Genomic DNA, 18536 nt, shown 5'->3' on the forward strand with positions numbered 1-18536 from the left:
ACTTCACGCTGCCTTGGGAAGGCAGCCAACATAATCAAAGACCTGAACCCCCAATACAATCTATTCCAACCTCTTCGATTGGGCTGAAGATACAAAAGCATAAACACGCATCGATAGATTCAAGAACTGCTTCTTCCCTGCTATTATCAGGCTTTTGAATGGAGTTCTCAAATTTTAAATTTAATGTTGTACTTGCTTGTTGGGCACCTTCCCTGCAGCTAAACACTCTATTCTCACTCTGTTCTATCACCCTGATGCACAATTCACCTGTATTGCACACTAAACAAAACTTTTCACTGTACCTAGCTATATGTGACAATAATAAATCAAATCACTGCGGATATCTCTACAACACATGGGCTGCAGGAGTTGAACTGTGACTGACTCACTGCCACTGTCTCACGGGCAATTAGGGATGGGTCTGCCAGCATCACAAGGATGAAGTTAAAACAAAATACTGTGAGAATGCCCCATGAAATCCATTGTGCTTAGAGCTCTACTTTGGCTCTCTGACAAACAAAGCTACGATTTTGAAATTCTCAGTTGATGAAATGACTTCCTCCTCCTCTAGCCTTTACTTCTTGATCATCTTTAATATTCATCACGCCACATGTTGCCTGCTAAACTTGCATTGGGTAAGGTCCTGAACCTTGAGATTGGCTCCCTGGAAATATTCTCTCTTTTCCCTTTTCTGCTTGCTTAAAATCTCTCTCTTTGTGTAAGATTTTGGTCCTCTGTCCAAATATCATTTTACATGATGTCAAATTATATTTGAGGAGAAAGGGAGGACTGCAGATACTGGAGATCAGGGCTGAAAATGTGTTGTGGGAAAAGTGCAGCAAGTCAGGCAGCATCCAAGGAGCAGGAGAATCGACGTTTCGGGCATAAACCCTTCTTCAGGAGGGCTTATGCCCGAAACGTCGATTCTCCTGCTCTTTGGATGCTGCCTGACCTGCTGCGCTTTTCCAGCAACACATTTTCAGGTCAAATTATATTTGTCAATAATGCTGTCAATCGCCATCGGTCATTTTAACATGAGTCTACACATGTTGTACAAATACAAGTTTCTGCTGCTGATAACAACGATTGTGATGATTTTTCAGTTGATTTGGGGAATACATCAGACAGTGTTAAGTTTCCTCCTGTCGTATAATGCATGAGGAAGGAAATTTAAAGGAAATCTGCAGATTTTAAATGGCACATGGAAAAATTAATGCGACAGCCTTTTCAATCATTCATACATGGGATGTGGGTGCCACTGACGAGACAGCATTTATTGCCCATCCCTAATTGCCCAGGGAGGAGTTAAGAGTCAACCACATTGCTGTGGGCCTGAAATCATATGTAGGCCAGATGAGGTAAGGATGGCAGCTTCCTTCCCTAAAAGACAGCTGTGAACCAGGTCGGTTTTTCCCAACAATTGGTTCCATAATCATCATTAGCATTTCCAGATTTCTTTTTTTGTTGAATTCAAATTTCACCATCTACTGTGGCAGGATTTGAATCCAGATCCCCAGAACATTATCTTGGTCGCTGAGTTAATAGTCAAACAAAATGCCTCCAGGTTATCGCCTCCTACTTCACAACAAAACATCAATATTGAACACTGGAGCCCAGATTACAATTCCCTGTCAGTCAACAGACAAGTGACTTCAAAAAAACTTTTCTTTCACAAATATTGATAAATATTTGAAGTGGTTTTCTGATTTGGAATGCCCTTATTTGAATAATACAGTGGAGACAAAATTATTGAATTTATTCATCATTCTGAAACTCCTTTCCTAACACCACTGTAGATAAGAACAAAAGAACAAAGATCAAAGAAAATTTACAGCCCAGGAACAGGCCTTTCGGCCCTCCAAGCCTGAGCAAATCCAAATCCACTGTCTAAACCTATCACTCAATTCCTAAGCATCTGTATCCCTCTGCTCCCCACCTACTCATGCATCTGTCCAGACGCACCTTAAATGAATCTACTGTGCCTGCCTCTACCACCTCTGCATTCCAGGCACCTACTCCCTCTGTGCAACTGATGCACAGTAATATTGTAACGGAAATTAGATGAACTTTACGCTTTATCTTTTGTGTTATAAAATGTATGATTTTTCAATATTTTATATATATAAATATACACATGCACACACATGTATACATATATATTAACGCATATTTCAATTTTGGGTTTTGAATTATTGGCTGTTTAGATGGGTTTTCACTGTGACTGAAGTTTATGATTAAATTGTCAGTATTTCTGTTGCCATGGTGATTTAATTTAAAATAATTTATCAGTGCTACCTTTGCAGCCTAATGGGTTTGTGCTTGCTTCAGAATTTTACACTTAACAGGATAAATCTTTCTGTTTTAAGGCCTGTTAACAACATATAGACTCCAGGAATTCTTTTTAAGTCTCAGGGGAATATGCATTGCTCAAACAGAGAAGTCAATGTTTTAGTTTTACCTTTGTTTTGGGCAGTTCTATAAAGTCCTTGCATGTATAGAACAGTGTTCCTGAGAAGGGGAGAAGATTGTTAAATTCGAGAATACAGGAAATGTAAACCTTAGATAAGAAGTTAGTGATAGTCCCTATTCAGAACTGTTAGGATAAAACTTTAAAAAGAACTTGACGCTGAGTTTTTTAAAACTTAGGTTTATGGTAGCTCCAGGAATAAGCTATTAGGGGTTTCAGGAAAGTTATATTTACAGTTATCTTAAACCTATTGAGGTATTCAAAAAAGAGATTCTGTGTGAGTATCCTACAAGTGTTGGTACTGGGTATTGTAAAAGGGGTTTAATTTTTCTTTGATTGGAATTGCTTAAAAGGTGTCTTAGAATTCATGGGATTATACTGTGTGTTCAAGACAATTTGATATTTGTGGGATAGAAAACAGACTTATTTTAGCTTCATTTCTTTTGATGTTTTATTATTAAAACAAAACCTACAACGCTGCGTGTTTGTGTTGTCGTGAGAGACCACCTTGGTCAAACCAAAACAAAACAAAATGTGATCTATTTAACCAGATTTCAGTCCCGTACTGACCTGTCCAATAATAACATCAGCTGGAATCATGGCATCTTAAATGCTTGGACTAATAATGAGCTGAAAAAGCCTTGATCATTTCAGGAATTCATGTCGTGAACAAAAACTTATCAAGGAGAAAATGCAGCTGTAAATGTGTAGCAGCTTCATGCATTAAAACAGATGGAGCTTCAGTGGATCATTCTGCTTTCATTTTAAGGTCACCTTGAGTTCTTATGTGGGGTCATTATTCAGACATTCTAATCTCCATGTTGCTGTAAAAGCACAGCAGGTCAGGCAGCATCAGAGGAGCAGGAAAGTCAACACTTTGGCATAAACCCTTCATCAGGAATGGAGGTGGGGAGGGGGTGGAAAATTGGCTGGTGGAAGGGGGCTGAGAGATAAATAGGAGTTTGGAGGGTGGGGGTGGGTGACAGGTTGCTGGGGTAGTGATAGGTGGATGCGGGTGGGGGGATTAATTATGATAGGTCAGTGGTGAGAGTGGAGCAGATACGTGGGTAGGAAGATGGACAGATGGGACAGGTCTAGACAGTGGCGCCGAGTTGGAGGGTTGGATTTGGAATGAGGTGAGGAGAGGAGAGATTTGGAAACGAGTGAAGTCGATGTTAATGCCATGTGGTTTAAGGTGAGGTGTTCTTCCTCCAGTTGTTGGGTGGCTTGGATTTGGTGGTGGAGGAGGGCCTAGACTTGTATGCCCTTGGGGGAATGGAAGGGGGAGTTGAAGTGGTTGACCATAGGGCAGTGAGGTTGTTTGGTGTGTGTGTGTCCCAGAGATGTTCCCTGAAACACTCTGCGAGTTGGTGTCCCAGAGATGTTCTTCTCTTGACCTGTCCATCTTCCTTCCCATCTATCCGCTCCACCTTCCCCACTGACTTACCACAATTACCCCCCCCACTTGCATCCACCTATCAACTTCCCCGCTACCTTCCCCCTAAACCTACCCCGACCCTCCGTTTTATCTCTCAGACCCTTATCCATCCACATTCCTGATGAAGGGCTTATGCCCGAAACATCGTCTCTCCTGCTCCTCGGATACTGCCTGACCAGCTGTGCTTTTTAGCACCACATTTTTCAATTCCAGCTCTCCAGCATCTGCAGTCCTCACCTTCTCCTATTTTAATCTCTATGGCATGTCAAAATTCTGCAGTCAGAAAAGATTGGAAAAAAACATTGGGAGAGAAAGTTTTTCTTGTCGTGTTATGAGGTGAGTGCATCAGAATTCCAGGAATAACACCCATGCACTTCCCAAACAGTGCCACCTGAGCTTATGTTTAACACAATAGAAAGGGGTTATATTATGGTTTCAAACTCTGCCTAACAACAAGCCTGGCTAAGAAGATGAACGGGCTGAGCAAGAAACCAGCTTATTTTGCACTCAGGAACAAAAGACAAGGCCAGCCACACTAACGATGGATAGACCCATTGGCACTAAACCTTTGGGGAGAATCATGGGATTTGGCCTGGACTGGTGAACAGGAAAAGCGAGCCACTAGAGTCTGATTTGGAGATGCCGGTGTTGGACTGGGGTGTACAAAGTTAAAAATCACACAACACTTGTTGAAGGAGCAGCGCTCCGAAAGGTAGTGCTTCCAATTAAACCTGTTCCACTAGAGTAGGCCTTACTGCTGGCAATGAATTTGAGAAACTTTCCAAAAGCTGAGGGAAGCACCTGGAGATTTTTGATCAAAGTTATCATTCAGAGAAATGGGAAAACATTGAGGTGGGTATTCTATAGGACTATATTTCTGAAACATGTGAGATAAGGGGATGTTTCCCTTCTGTTGTTTAATGTGTCATTTCCCTACACAAATGGTGTTTAGCTAATAGTTTTTTAGTCATTTGTTACAGTAACATTTTTAAAGTGAAATTTTACTTTGTCAGATATTAATCAGAAGTTTTGATTTTGTTTGATACACGATCAGTAACGGGAAATGCTGTAACTAATTTCAATAAGTTGGGTCAACAATTGCACTTCGTCAAAGTAGTTTAGTTAAGTGAATGTTTAGTTAAGTGAAGAAAGTGGTACATTCAAAAACTGCATACATGAAGTATAAGCTCATTTCAGATTCTTGTCATATGTCCATAGTGGCTTATCCTTCTTCACTCCCAGATCTCACAGCATGTTACTAACGTGAACTTTACCATCATTAAATTAGGTTGACTGTCACGTGTACTCCCGTGGGAATAGTGAAATGTTTACAAGTCATCATTTGTGGTGCCATCTTAGGTACAAAGGTAACCAGATGCAGAATCTGAGGTGCAATAATGCAGAGACATCGTAAAATTCTGTAAACAATGAAAGCAATTGATCTTTTTTGCCCCGATCCTTCTGGCCTAGCTCAAGCTGTTCCCTTGTGGTATGAAGAAACATTGTAATGCCTCTGCCAATCACAGTCCACACGCCAACTAATCAGCACTCTCCTCTCATTAGAGTATGAAATATTGTTCAATTTTACAGTGGTATTCTTGCAAATTGTAAGACAAACAGCTTCTCAAGATGTATCTTTTCTCAGCAAGAGGTCAAAGTGAGGACTGCAGATGCTGGAGATCAGGGTCAAGAGTGTGGGGCTGGAAAAACACAGGAGAGTCAATGTTTCGGGCATAAGCCAGAATGAAGGGCTCTTGCCCGAAACATCGATTTTTCGGCTCCTCGGATACTGCCTGACCTGCTGTGCTTTTCCAGCACCACACTCTCGACTCTTTTCTCAGCAATACTCAGATTCTGTCTAACCAAATTAATATTTGAAAAGCCTGTACCAGTTTTGATTCATTACATGTACATGTGCAAGACAAAGTTTACAGTAATATTCAATGACAATGGTAAAGAGTTTAAAGAGAGCTGGTTACAATATCGGAAGCCTGCAGATCTTGCAATTCCACCTATGTAAATGAATGAATAAAAATACAAGGCTTTAGAGACTTGCAATTTCTCAGAGTCACTGGTTGCTGCTATACAGGAGTTCCTGAATGGGCTTCAAGTTGAAAATCTGATGAAAATGCAACAAAGGAAAGTACACACAAGGTTCAATCAGAACACGATATCGAAATTATGGGCGAATTAAAATTTCAGAACATTCTTAGCATTCAAAGAAGTGGATTCCTTAAATATTACCATTCAGTTTAATTTTTTTGTAAATAATGGTGTTTAAAATAATTCATTAAACTACAATGCATTTCATGCTATTTTTATGAGTATGACTCCAGTACTCATAAAACCTATTATGTCTTGGAATGGCACCTTTAACACAGCATGAGCATAATTTCATTTAAAATGTTTGGATACCCTTGAAATTGAAATCTCTATATAATACTTCAGGCTTTCTTTTCAACTTTTATATACTCTATAATTGCAAAAGAAAATATATGACATAGTTAATTCCATACAATTTGCATAAAATATTGAAGGAGAACACTAGAAGATTTTGCTTGACATCTTCAAAATCTATTTTCTTACTTGTTTGGACACAGCTGAGTCCAGAGTTTCCTTTTCTGCTAGGTGTCTCCATAATGTTATTGTCCTTTACAAACACAGTATTTCAAGCTGTGGATAATTTGTGGATGTACGCTGGACATGAGGGTCCTTGGAAACCACACTGACACTGGCCAATAGTGAGAGTGCAAGGTATTGAATGCTTGTGCAATGGTTTTATACTGATGTAAAGTCATGATCTGTATTGCTCACTCTGGGTTAGATGTGGAAGAGCAAGCCCATAGTTATAACAAAACCTGTGGCATTAATGTAACATTAATTGTAGTGTTCGGGGTAAACAGATACAGAGTGTTGATAAAGTATCTTGAGCACATATAAAAATGGACTGCCTTCTTGCCTTTCAGAAGTCAAGAGAGTCCTTTCTGGGAGGCTCTCTGGAGGAGTTCTCTCCTTAAATAGTTGGAGTTTGGTGTGGAAGTTGTTGCATACAGTAGTCTCAGGTAAGAAACATTTAAGTTGATCCACAGGCTCCTCTATTTTTTTTGTGACCTTGAGGAGCCTGTATTCCACATACATTGCCAGGTGTGTAAAGTTGAAGTCCACCTTTAATTTTTTTTAAGGGGGCTGCTCCTCAGGTTTAGTTGAACTTCAGACTCATGGTCTTGATCTTTGGTCACTTGGTGCAGAGAGGGTGGGCAATTCAGAGGAGGTCCTTGTTACTCTGCTCCTGTGAACAGGTTCATGCAATGAGCTAAGAAGGGAGTCATTAGATCTGACTACCTGCCTCTCTTCTGTGGCTGTGCCCACAATCAGGTATCCTCAGAGGGGGATCACATAGTGTCTATTGGAACACTTGCAGGCTTCCCTGATCAGAGAATACCACTGGGGTTACAGCGTAACCACTCAAAACTCCATTTTAATTTTGCTACAAATGTGCTTTAAACATTGGACTCTTGTTGGCCATTTATCTTTTAATTTGGCTAAATTTGATCTAATTGGCTTTAATTAAATGTTTACCAATTGAGTACAGCGAGGATTACTGGGTAAATTAGTACAGTAATGAGGCAGATTATATATAACTCTGTATCCTGTAAATAAATCTACAATCAAGAAAAGGAATTGCATCCATGTACACATTCTGCCACCTGGCTTGAGATCCATTTTATCTTTCAGATGTCATTTCGTCTAAAGTTATTTTGTTGCTGTATTGTTCCTTTTCAGTTTTCTCAATTTTCTTGACCCTCCTCTTTCAACTTCACTGACTAATAATGAAAACTGCTTAATTAATCATAGTTCCTCTCTCTGAGTTAACATTGCATCTGTCTGCTCGGATCTTGCTCATTATTTTTATTTTGAATTGTCCCTCAAAGACATTGTTGATACTGAGATAATCTGAGAAATGTCAATGAGTCATTCACTCATTTATACCGATTACATGTGAGGAATAAAACCAAGCTTGCAAAGCATTTTTCAGAAACACGGAAGCAGGCCATTCAGCACAACTTGTGGGTGTGGGCCAGGAAAGTGATCCAACCTGATTCCACCTTCCTGTTTCTGGTGAATAGTCAAGTAAGTCATCGTACTTCAAGTGCACATGCAATTGGATTTGGAATACCATCATATTTTTAGACCGTGACTTTCAGTTCCCACCGTCCTCAGCAGAACAGAATAACTCCTCAACTTCCATTCAATATATTACTTCCTTTGTTTTCTCAATTAGATGATAAAATCCATGACAGCTATTTATTCTTGCTATGATTCTCAGCGAAAGCCAAACCAGCTTCTCCTCTGTGTCTGGAGCTCGGATGGAAAAAGTCACACCTACAGAAGTGCCTGATTGCATACACACCACCACTAAATCTCCCCTGTTATATTCTGTCTTTGCCTCAACATGAAATTAATACTTGTTCAATAAATCTATCTCACTTTTCCTCCATTTCTTCATCCTGTTGACCAATTGGCACCCATTAACATTATCAAGTGACTGTAGTATTTGCAAAGCTGTGTCCAATCTCTAATAGTGTCCTCCTAATGTACTTCTTCTGCTAATCCATGCATTTCCTTGCCTTTCATTGGCAGTCGACAGTCAGGAATTGACTTTACTGCATTTTTGCTTTTCCTTTGGTGCTGACTTACTGTGCTTCAGTAACTCGAGTGATAAGAGAACTCCAGGGTAATGATGACTACACTTAACCTTGTTAAAACTCGCCGCCCCGAGTCACGTTTAGACACATTAAGTCTTGACACATTTGACACATTTGACTAAAGGTGAATGAAATAAAATGATGTCTGAAACATTTAACACATAGTAGATGTACTGTAGAATTTCACAGAGCAAAAGAAGGCTGTTTGGCTTAGCTGTCCAATGCTAGTGTTTATGTTTCACTTGCTTATGCTTCCTCACAACCTAATTCATCACACTTCTCAGCAAAGCATTCTATTCCCTCTCCCCCTTGCATGTGTATCCGGCTTCCCCTAAGTATTTTAAAACTGAAGTACCTGTGAATGAGAGTGTGGTGGTCATGGCGACTGGTTCGGTCATCACTGAAGAACGACAGTCAGATTCAATCAAGTCTCCTTTCACAGTCACTGGGGCAGAGCTAAAGTGGCGCAATCCCTCCTTTAATGGTGCGATCCAGTTAAACTGAACTGACGACAGGCAGCCAACAAAACCCTGTACGTTCGCATTCACAACCTCCTGGTCGAGATTGCCAGTGTCTGCAAATGATTAACAATACAAGATACACATAACATGGAATGTATTCAGCAGAAGATGTACAACAGCATTAATGTTGAGTCTAATATGCCTCATCTCCACAAAAGGAGGATACTGGATTTGAAATGTTAACTCTGTTTCTCCCTCCAGCTGTGCTGTTAGACCTGCTGAGTTTCTCCAGCACTTTCTGTTTTTATTTCAGATCTCTGGCATCCTCAGTATTTTACCTTTTCAAAAAAAAAGAATGGTAACATTCTGAAGTAGATTTGAGGTGGCATTCATCAGTGTCCTGGCCAATCTCTATGTCTGAACCGACATGGCTTAAACAGACGATCTGATCATTATTATATTGCTACCCTGGGGGCTTACAACATGGCTGCAGCATTTCTTAGAGCTAAGCTTAGAATGTACTTCCCAAGGTGTAAAACACTTTGACATGTTCTGAAGTTGGGAAAGGCACAATATAAAAGCAAACCTTTCTTTCTTTCTTAATTATCGCGTTTCTTTTTTGATGACTGACGAAAGTGCAGTTTTCTCTGGAGATTCTTTGCCTGAATCCAAACCTTTGACAGCACCTTGTGTTTTTCTGGAACTAGAGCGATCTAAACTGGAGGCCGGACAGTGAATGGTAGTGAAAGATCCTACCCAATGCGATAGTCTTAGATGCCTCAGTTCCTATAGTTATATCATTCTAACCTGTCACTTACATTGGCCTTACAGAGTGACAAGTCTCAGAACATTGTCAAGTAGTTCACTCAAATGTTGATAAAATTTTACTTTAATTATGTAATGTTACAGTGTGGAAATCTTATCAACTCCCCTCCTTTTTGCATAAATTAGCTTTTATGTTGTCCAGTTATATGGGGTTGTACTGGTGTGGTTTGACTTGATTGGATTTATCATTGTCATATGCAGTGCGATGCAGTGAAATGTATTGCTTTGCATGCTATCCACACAAATCATACCATACATATGTACAGCAGTGTGATAGAACAGGTTGCAAAACATAGTGTTACAACTACAAAGAAGGTGCAGAGAAAGATCAACTCTAATATACTTGAGGTCCATTCAGACTTCTGATAACAGAAGGGAAGAAGCTGTTCTTGACTATTGAAAGAGGGTGGAAGAGAATATAATTGGAGGGGGAGGGATTTTTGATTATGTTGGCTGCTTTCCTGTCACAGGGAGAAGTACAGATAGAGTAAATAGATGAAAGGCTGGTTTGCGTGTTGGACTGGGCTGTAATTTCTTGTGATTTTGGGCAGAGCAGTTGACATACCAAGCAGTGATGCATCCGGACAGGATGTTTTCTGTGGTGCATCTAAAAAAATTGATAAGAGTCATTCTAGGCATGCATGTTCATCTAATCAATGTTGATCATCTTCAAAGGCTTCACTTTCTGGTCCTGCACTGGTATCTCCCAACCAGCTCTTCATGTATATTCTTCACTCCTCCTGTTTCACATCTAGGCCTTCAGCTACTTTGTCAGGGAGCACATCATCAGTTTCTATGTTTTAGCCAATGAATTGGCAGCAGAGTATGCCCCTTGACCCCTTGAATCTGCTGAGCTATTCAAAAAGGTCATAACTGGTCTTATTGAGGCCTCATTCTCACATCTTCATTTAGTCCTGATAATCTCTTACTCCCTTCTCAGTCAAAAATCTTTTAAACACTGTTTTAAAATATTCAATGATCCTGCCTTCAATCTCTCTGGGGAAAAGAATTCTGCAGACTAATGACCCTCATAGGCCCTCTCCTCTTCATCATAAATGGAAGATCTCTTCTTAGTTATAAACTGTATCCCCTAGTTCCAGTCTGTCCCACAGAAGCAAAAAAACATTGTTTCAGGATCTACCCGATAAGTCTTCTCATGATTTTACATCTGTCATTGAGAGTACCTCTCCGTCATAGTGGGCGGCACGGTGGCACAGTGGTTAGCACTGCTGCCTCACAGTGCCAGAGACCCGGGTTCAATTCCTGCCTCAGGTGACTGACTGTGTGGAGTTTGCATGTTCTCCCCGTGTCTGCGTGGGTGTGCTCCGGTTTCCTCCCACAGTCCAAAGATGTGCGGGTTAGGTGAATTGGCCATGCTAAATTGCCCGTAGTGTTAGGTTAGGGGTATGGGTAGGTTGCGCTTCGGTGGGTCAGTGTGGACTTGTTGGGCCGAAGGGCTTGTTTCCACACTGTAAGTAATCTAAGCATCAACATGTCAAAGTCCAGCCTGACCAAGCTTTTCGCTGAAGATCATATCCCATGCCAGGCATCAGTTGATCGAAACTTTTCTGTACTGCTTATAAATTGAACAACTCGGAAACTTTCAGTTCTGAGGAAGGGTCACTGGACTCAAAACGCTCAACCCCTCCACGGATACTGAAAGACCTGCTGAGCTTTTCCAGCAGTTTCTGCTTTTGTTTATGATTTATAGCTTCTGCGGTTCTTTCAGTTTTTAACATATTTATATATGTTATATATGTAAATAGGAACACCCAAATGTGGCCTCACCCATGCACCTAGCAACTGCTGAACAATATCACTCCTTTTATCCTGCATTGCTCTTGCAATAAACAACAACATTCCATTTGCCCTCTGAATTACTTGCTGTACCGACATACTGGCTTTATGCAATTCATAAACGAAGACATTCAGATCTCTCGGAATTCGACAATTTCTCTCCATTTCAATAGTAGTGCTATTTCTATATTGTCCATGAAAAGTGCACATGTATCTTTTCCAACATTGCACTCCATCTAGCAATTTTCTGCATACTAATTTAACCTATCCATATCCCTTTATGCACTTCTTACATACTCTTTGTAAATTTCCTGCTGACCTATATCAAAGCTTTGGTCCCTTCTTCTAAGTCATTAATATTAATGGTGCTTGGTTGATGTCCTATCTGTTTGGTACCCCATTCATCGCATGTTGCAAACTAAAAATCACCCCATTAAGTCTACTCTCTTCAACGCTAGACAACTAATCCCCTATCTACACTGATATGTTACCCCTTATCCTATGAATTCTCTTTCACACAGTAACATTTGATATAATGAGCACACAAGGGGAACTTGTGGAATGATTTCCAGAGACATTTGACAAGGTATCACATTAAGGGTCATTTTTGGGTTGGAATACTGAGTAATCAGATTAGCCATGATCTTATTGAGTGGCAGAGCATGCTGGAGGAGCTGAGTGGGCCAATTTGTCTGTGCACATTTCTTGATATTCATCTTTTGCTACTTTCTATCTAAAATCTTTAAAGCAATTGACGTCATTATCATTCTGAACAATACAGTACATTCAGAATAATCTCAAAGTGGGTTTTATGTGCATAAAAAAGTAATCTTTGTTCTCCCCAGAGGATACCTGGTGATGCAGCACCTTTAACATAATTATGACTTAATCCTGATAGAAATATATGGAGACATGTGACTGTGAACTAAGCCATTGAAGGTTACTTTGAAGGAACATTAGCCAGACAAAATTCTTTTGTATTTTTATCATACGTCAGTACTGAATATCTGATTCTTTTTCATTATTGTACTTCTGAATGACATGGCAATCTGCTACTTTTAACAAAAAAAACTATTTAAATGATGGATGGGAAAGAATAAGGCAAGAAACCATGCTGTGTCTACTGAATGTTGCAGATCAGTCATTATCATGCCCTCCATGATCAGCTCCCTATGATGAAAACACCAGCAATATTGGTCCATGTAGCCCAATGAAAATTCCCTGAGTAGAACTAGTGCAGAGTGACTGCCCGTCCTTAATTTAAATGCAGATTGCAAAACATTTTTGATTAAAAGAGCAACACTTGGACAGAAAAGTTTTCAACTGAAAAAGGAAAGTACGGGTGCAGAATTTATACTTTGGCAAGATCAGCTTTGTTCTAAAGTCAAATTTTAAAAAAAAACTCTCAGTGAAGCATGTTAACATTCTCACCTGGGTTTCAAATTCCTCTAAAGCCCAACACCTCTATTGCTGTAATTGCCTCCAAACATACAACTCTCTTCTAATTCTGACCCCTTGTGTTTTTTTTCAATCATGACCACTCCACCTTTGATGTCCATGCCTTCAATCACATGGGCTCCAAGCTCTGGAATGCCTTCGTACATGCCCTCAGACCTCTTGCTAGCTTGCCTCTTTAAGAGGTTCCCTAACTCCAACTCTTTGACTGCGACCACAAGCTTGATCATACAGCACAGAAACAAACCCTTCAGTCCAACTGGTCCACCTTGACCAGACATCTCAATCTGACCTTGTCCATTTGCCAGTATTTGGCCTATATCCCTCTAAGCCCTTCCTATTTATGTACCCATCCAGATGCCTTTTAAATGTTATAATTCTACCAGCCTCCACCATTTCCTCTGGCAACTTATTGCATACAAACAAAAAACAAAAATTACCCCTCAGGTTCTTTTTAAATCTTTCTCCTCTGACTTTAAATCTATACCTTCTAATTTTTGTCTTAGCACCGGAAGAAAAACACCTTGGCTATTCAGGCGAAAGTGAGGACTGCAGATGCTGGAGATCAGAGCCTAGATTAGAGTGATGCTGGAAAAGCACAGCAGCTCAGGCAGCACACAAGGAGCAGGAAAATTGACGTTTCGGGAATCGAAAATCGACTTCATCAGGAATCTGCCTGAGCTGCTGTGCTTTTCTGCACCACTCTAATCTAGACCTTGGCTACTCACCCCATCCATGCCCCTCATGATTTTATAAAGCTCTTTAAGATAATCATTCAGCCTCCGATGCTCCAGGGAAGAAAACCCTAGCCTATTCAGCCTTTCCCTATAACTCAAACACTCTCGTTTGGCAACCTCTTTGTAAATCTAGCTGCACCCTTTCAAATTTAACAACATCCTTCCTATAGAAGGGCAACCAGAATTGTACACGATATTCTAAAAGTGGCCTCACCAACGTCCTATACAGCTGCAATATGACATTCCAACTCTTGCATTCACTGTTCAGACCAATGAAGGCAACTGTGCAAAACACATTCTTTGCTACCCTGTCTACCTGGGACTCCACGTTTCAGGAAGTATGAATGTGCACTCTTAGGTCTCTTTATTTGGCAACACTCCCCATGGCCCTATCTTAATTGTGTAAGTCCTGTCTTGCTTGCCTTGGCAAAACGTAACACCTCACATTTATTTAAATTAAATTCCAAATGCCACTCCTCAGCCCATTGGCTGCTCAAATTTTGCCTTATAGTGCTTGATGTCATATTTTGTTTTATAATGGTGCTGTGAAGGTCCTTGGCATGTTTCATTACGTAAAAAACTGCTATATAAATATAATTTGTTGTTATGCCAGACACGCATAATGCATCTACTACACTGAATGCAGTGTTGGAAATGCACCCACACTTTGAGTGAGGCACAAGGCAGTAAGAAGCCCATGTTCCATTGGCACATGATTAAAACCTGGGCATTTTGTGCCTGTTTGAGCAAATACAGCTAATGGCTTTATTTATTTATTCATTCTTGGGTAATGGGCATCCTCAGCAAAGTCAGTACTTATTGCCCATGTCTTAATTAAATGAAGCTTCTCTTCTTGGGACATTTAATGCTAGTTATATTGCCATTATGACTTCAGTTAAGCCTAACAAAAAAAAAACGATTGTAGCATTAGTGCAGGACCATTTAACATGTTTTTCTGCCCTTACTTTAATGAAGATGTTACATAATTTAAGATAGAAAAAATATATCTAATGGAGGAAAGTGGTAGAATTGTGTAAAATGCATGTTGTTAATAATGCAAATAGGCTATAATATACATAGACCACCATGTCAATGCAGCTGGTAGAGTGAAATATCAAATATCTGGTAGGTTCAGCCATCTTTCCAAGCCTTGAGCACATAAACAAGGTGAATATATGTAAATCAATTATTGCATCTTTCTTGAATAAGTTTTGTTTAGATATTAAACCCATAATTGTTTTCATTACAAAACTTGTTCTTCTTTTTGGTTAAAACCCAATATAGAATCATAGAATCCACACAGTATAGAAGCAGATCATTTGTCCCATTGGGTCCACACAAGCCATTCAAAGAGCAACCCACCCAGACCCAACCCCAACCCAATCTGTGTAGCCTGCATTCCCCAAGACTAATTCACCTAGCCTGCATATCCCTGGGCTAATTTAGCTTGGACAATCCACCTCATGATGAAGTATGAATAATGACATAGATGAAGTTAAAATTCACACAACACCAGGTTATAGTCCAACAGGTTTAATTGGAAACACTAACTTTCGGAGCGCCGCTCCTTCGTCAGGTGGTTGTCTCTTCCAATTAAACGTATTGGACTATAACCTGGTGTTGTGTAATGTTTAACTTTGTACACCCCAGTCCAACACCGGCATCTCCAAATCATGACATAGATGAAGTACAATTCTGATTGCCAACTGTGTACAATTCTGGTTGCTCTGATAATGGAAGAATGCTATTAAACTGGAGAGGGTACAACAAATATTGAAAGGATGTTTCCAAGATTCAAGGGTTTAAACTATAGGGAGATGCTGGATTGGATGGGACATTTTTAACCTAGAGCATGAGGAGTGAGCTTACAGAGCTTTATAACATCTTGAGGGATATAGGTAAGGTGAATAGCTAGGGTCTTTCTCCCAGGACAAGGGAGTTCTACTTTTGAGGGCGAGGGGGGAAAATTTAAAAAGGGATCTAAGCGGCAATATTTTCACACAGAGGGTGGTGCATGTATAGGATGAGGTGCAAGAGGAAGTGGTGAAGGCTGGTACAGTTACAACATTTAAAAGACATTTGGACAGGTACATGGATTGGAAAGGTTTAGAGAGATTTGGGCCAAATACAAACAGATAGGGCTAGTTCAATTTAGCAAACCTGGTCAGCATGGAGGAATTGGGCTGAAGGGTCTGTTTCCATGTTACATGCCTCGAAGACTCAATGTGGAGTTGGTCAGCTAGGTAACAGGAAACAGTATTCTTACTTTTTGCTCTCGTTGGATAAGTGTACATAAGAGTTACATATGGGGACCCTGCAGAATCATATATTCCAAAATCATTACCCTGAAGTTAGTGGGCGGCACGGTGGCACAGTGGTTAGCACTGCTGCCTCACAGCACCAGAGACCCGGGTTCAATTCCCGCCTCAGGTGACTGTCTGTGTGGAGTTTGCACATTCTCCCCGTGTCTGCGTGGGTTTCCTCTGGGTACTCCGGTTTCCTCCCACAGTCCAAAGATGTGCAGGTCAGGTGAATTGGACATGCTAAAAATGCCCATAGTGTTAGATAAGGGGTAAATGTAGGGGAATGGGTGGGTTGCGGGTCGGTGTGGACTGGTTGGGCTGAAGGGCCTGTTTCCACACTGTAAGTAATCTAATCTAAAAAAAGTTTGAATGTTCCTCTGGGTAATTCCTGTATGCTTGGAACCTTATGAACGTTGCCATTTCATTTCGAGATTTTAGAGGATGCTGATGAATTTGCTACTCAAGAAAAGCTAGACACTTAAATACACAGTCTAACTGTTTAACAGAGCTGACACCTACCTCTCACACTCCCAACTTCCCTGCAACAGACTGGACCGAAGTGGACTTCCTTCTGCCTGTTCCTGTAGTGCTTCTGCCCCACACTGCTAGAGCAGCAACCCCTCTACCAGACTGCCCTTCCCCAGAAAATCCTCTCAGAAATGCGGAGCTCCCTTCTTACATAGAAAAGTAAGATTGGACTGGCGATCTGCGTAAAATTGCCTTGGAAAATCTGCCCCAGTATTTGTATTTTAAATTATGACCAATGAAATAGAAGGACGATAGTGAAAGTGGCCTCCTCTACTCTGGGCTGTAACATCGAGAAACAGATCATTTTAAGTGATCCAAAAGAAACAGAAATATGTAAGGTTCAAAGTTTTAATTACCTTGCAACCACCATATCAATGGAATCATTTTCTACAGTTTCAGTTGCCCGCAGTTTACCTCAGCCTAAACATATTATAGGGAACGTTCCAGAACCAGAGGCCAGGGGACTGCCAGGAAGGGAAATTTTCCATTTAAGTGAATGGGTTCGCTCTCATCTGTGGTTTTGGGTTCCATGGTAGGTTCTGGAAAGTATCCCCCGTGGCTTCGGGAGGAACTATTGCAGTGTGATATGGACCTGGAATATTCAAAATCTATACTTTTGAAACCTTAGTAAACCGAGGACGGGAATGGGGATTATTTTCAGTTTACTTGGTGGATCTCAGCCAGAGGTGTTGGTTTTCTGCATAAATCACCAACTAGCTCATTCCAAATTCATTTTAGATGACCACCTGCCCTCAGTATTTCCACTTCCACGCTGCAAGAGACGAAACATAACAAAAATAACTAACTCGGAACTCTTAATAAAATAGACTGACTGAGGATTGTGCAGAGCCAGCTGTAACTTACTTTTGTTCTTAGCCTTGAGCACTCCATCAGTTAGAGAAAGCAGCCATCTGCCCCTTTTCTCAGCAGTTTTTAAATGAGAGGCAGAAGGCAACATACAATGACTGATTCTGTTATCTCAGTCTTGTCCTCCTCATCTCCTCAGTTCAAGGGATTTGATTGTGATTATTCAGAAAGGTGAATATTTTAAAAAAACTCACACTGGCACACATATTTTGTTTGACATATTGTTGGAATTATTGTAATGTTTCTTACCTATTATCTTGCCAAGGACAAGAGACTTGAGGCCGTTAAATGCTTTATCTGAAACAGTTGACAGCTTGTAGCTCCTGGCATGGAAATAGTCAACCTGCAAAAATATTCAATGGAAAACATAATTACTGCATTCAAATGCATCTTACAGTCAAATGTTTGTTTTATTTGACAAAGTGACAATTTCTTGCTGAGCAGCCTTAAATTTCAAAGGCTACTTTTGAAGCTTTGGGTTGACGTTTTCCCATATTTTGGAAGTGCCAATTTCAGGATGTTTCATAGATGGTTTTCTTCTGTGAGACTGGACATTTAATAATGCAACTTTCCATTGTTCCCTTTCGTAAGTATGCATCTTGCCTCCACCTGCAGTATTCTCCCAATGCTCAGCAGAGGCAGGAGCTAATGGTGTGGGTGCCATTTCATGCTATGAGATGCCAGAAGACTGAAAGTTAGCTAATGTGGTGCCACTATGTAAGGAAGGTGGTAAGGAAAAACCAGGGAATGATAGACCAGTGAGTCTGACATTGGTTTGGGCAAGTTGATGGACGGAATCCTGAGGGATAGAATTTACATGTATTTCAAAAGGAAAGGACTGATTTGGGATAGTCAACATGGCTTTGTGCATGGGAAATTATGCCTCATGAACTTAATTGAGTTTTTTTGAAGAAGCAACAAAGAGGATTGATGAGGGCAGAGTGGTGGACAT

The 18536-nt window shown here is 40.4% G+C and overlaps 1 protein-coding gene across 1 annotated transcript in view; it reads right to left on the minus strand.

Annotated features, from left to right (window-relative positions):
• The window catches only part of LOC132817324 (contactin-associated protein-like 5), a 1293865-nt gene that overhangs the window by 47183 nt on the left and 1228146 nt on the right, over positions 1–18536 (minus strand). The window contains exons 21-22 of the mRNA XM_060827734.1: positions 17834–17927; positions 8967–9185 (exon numbers count right to left, since the gene is read on the minus strand). Coding sequence (XP_060683717.1) covers positions 8967–9185; positions 17834–17927 — 313 coding nt within the window. The remainder of the gene's footprint in view (positions 1–8966; positions 9186–17833; positions 17928–18536) is intronic.

The sequence above is a fragment of the Hemiscyllium ocellatum genome, chromosome 7 (assembly GCF_020745735.1).
Source record: "Hemiscyllium ocellatum isolate sHemOce1 chromosome 7, sHemOce1.pat.X.cur, whole genome shotgun sequence".
In the NCBI taxonomy this organism is placed as follows: Eukaryota; Metazoa; Chordata; class Chondrichthyes; order Orectolobiformes; family Hemiscylliidae; genus Hemiscyllium; species Hemiscyllium ocellatum.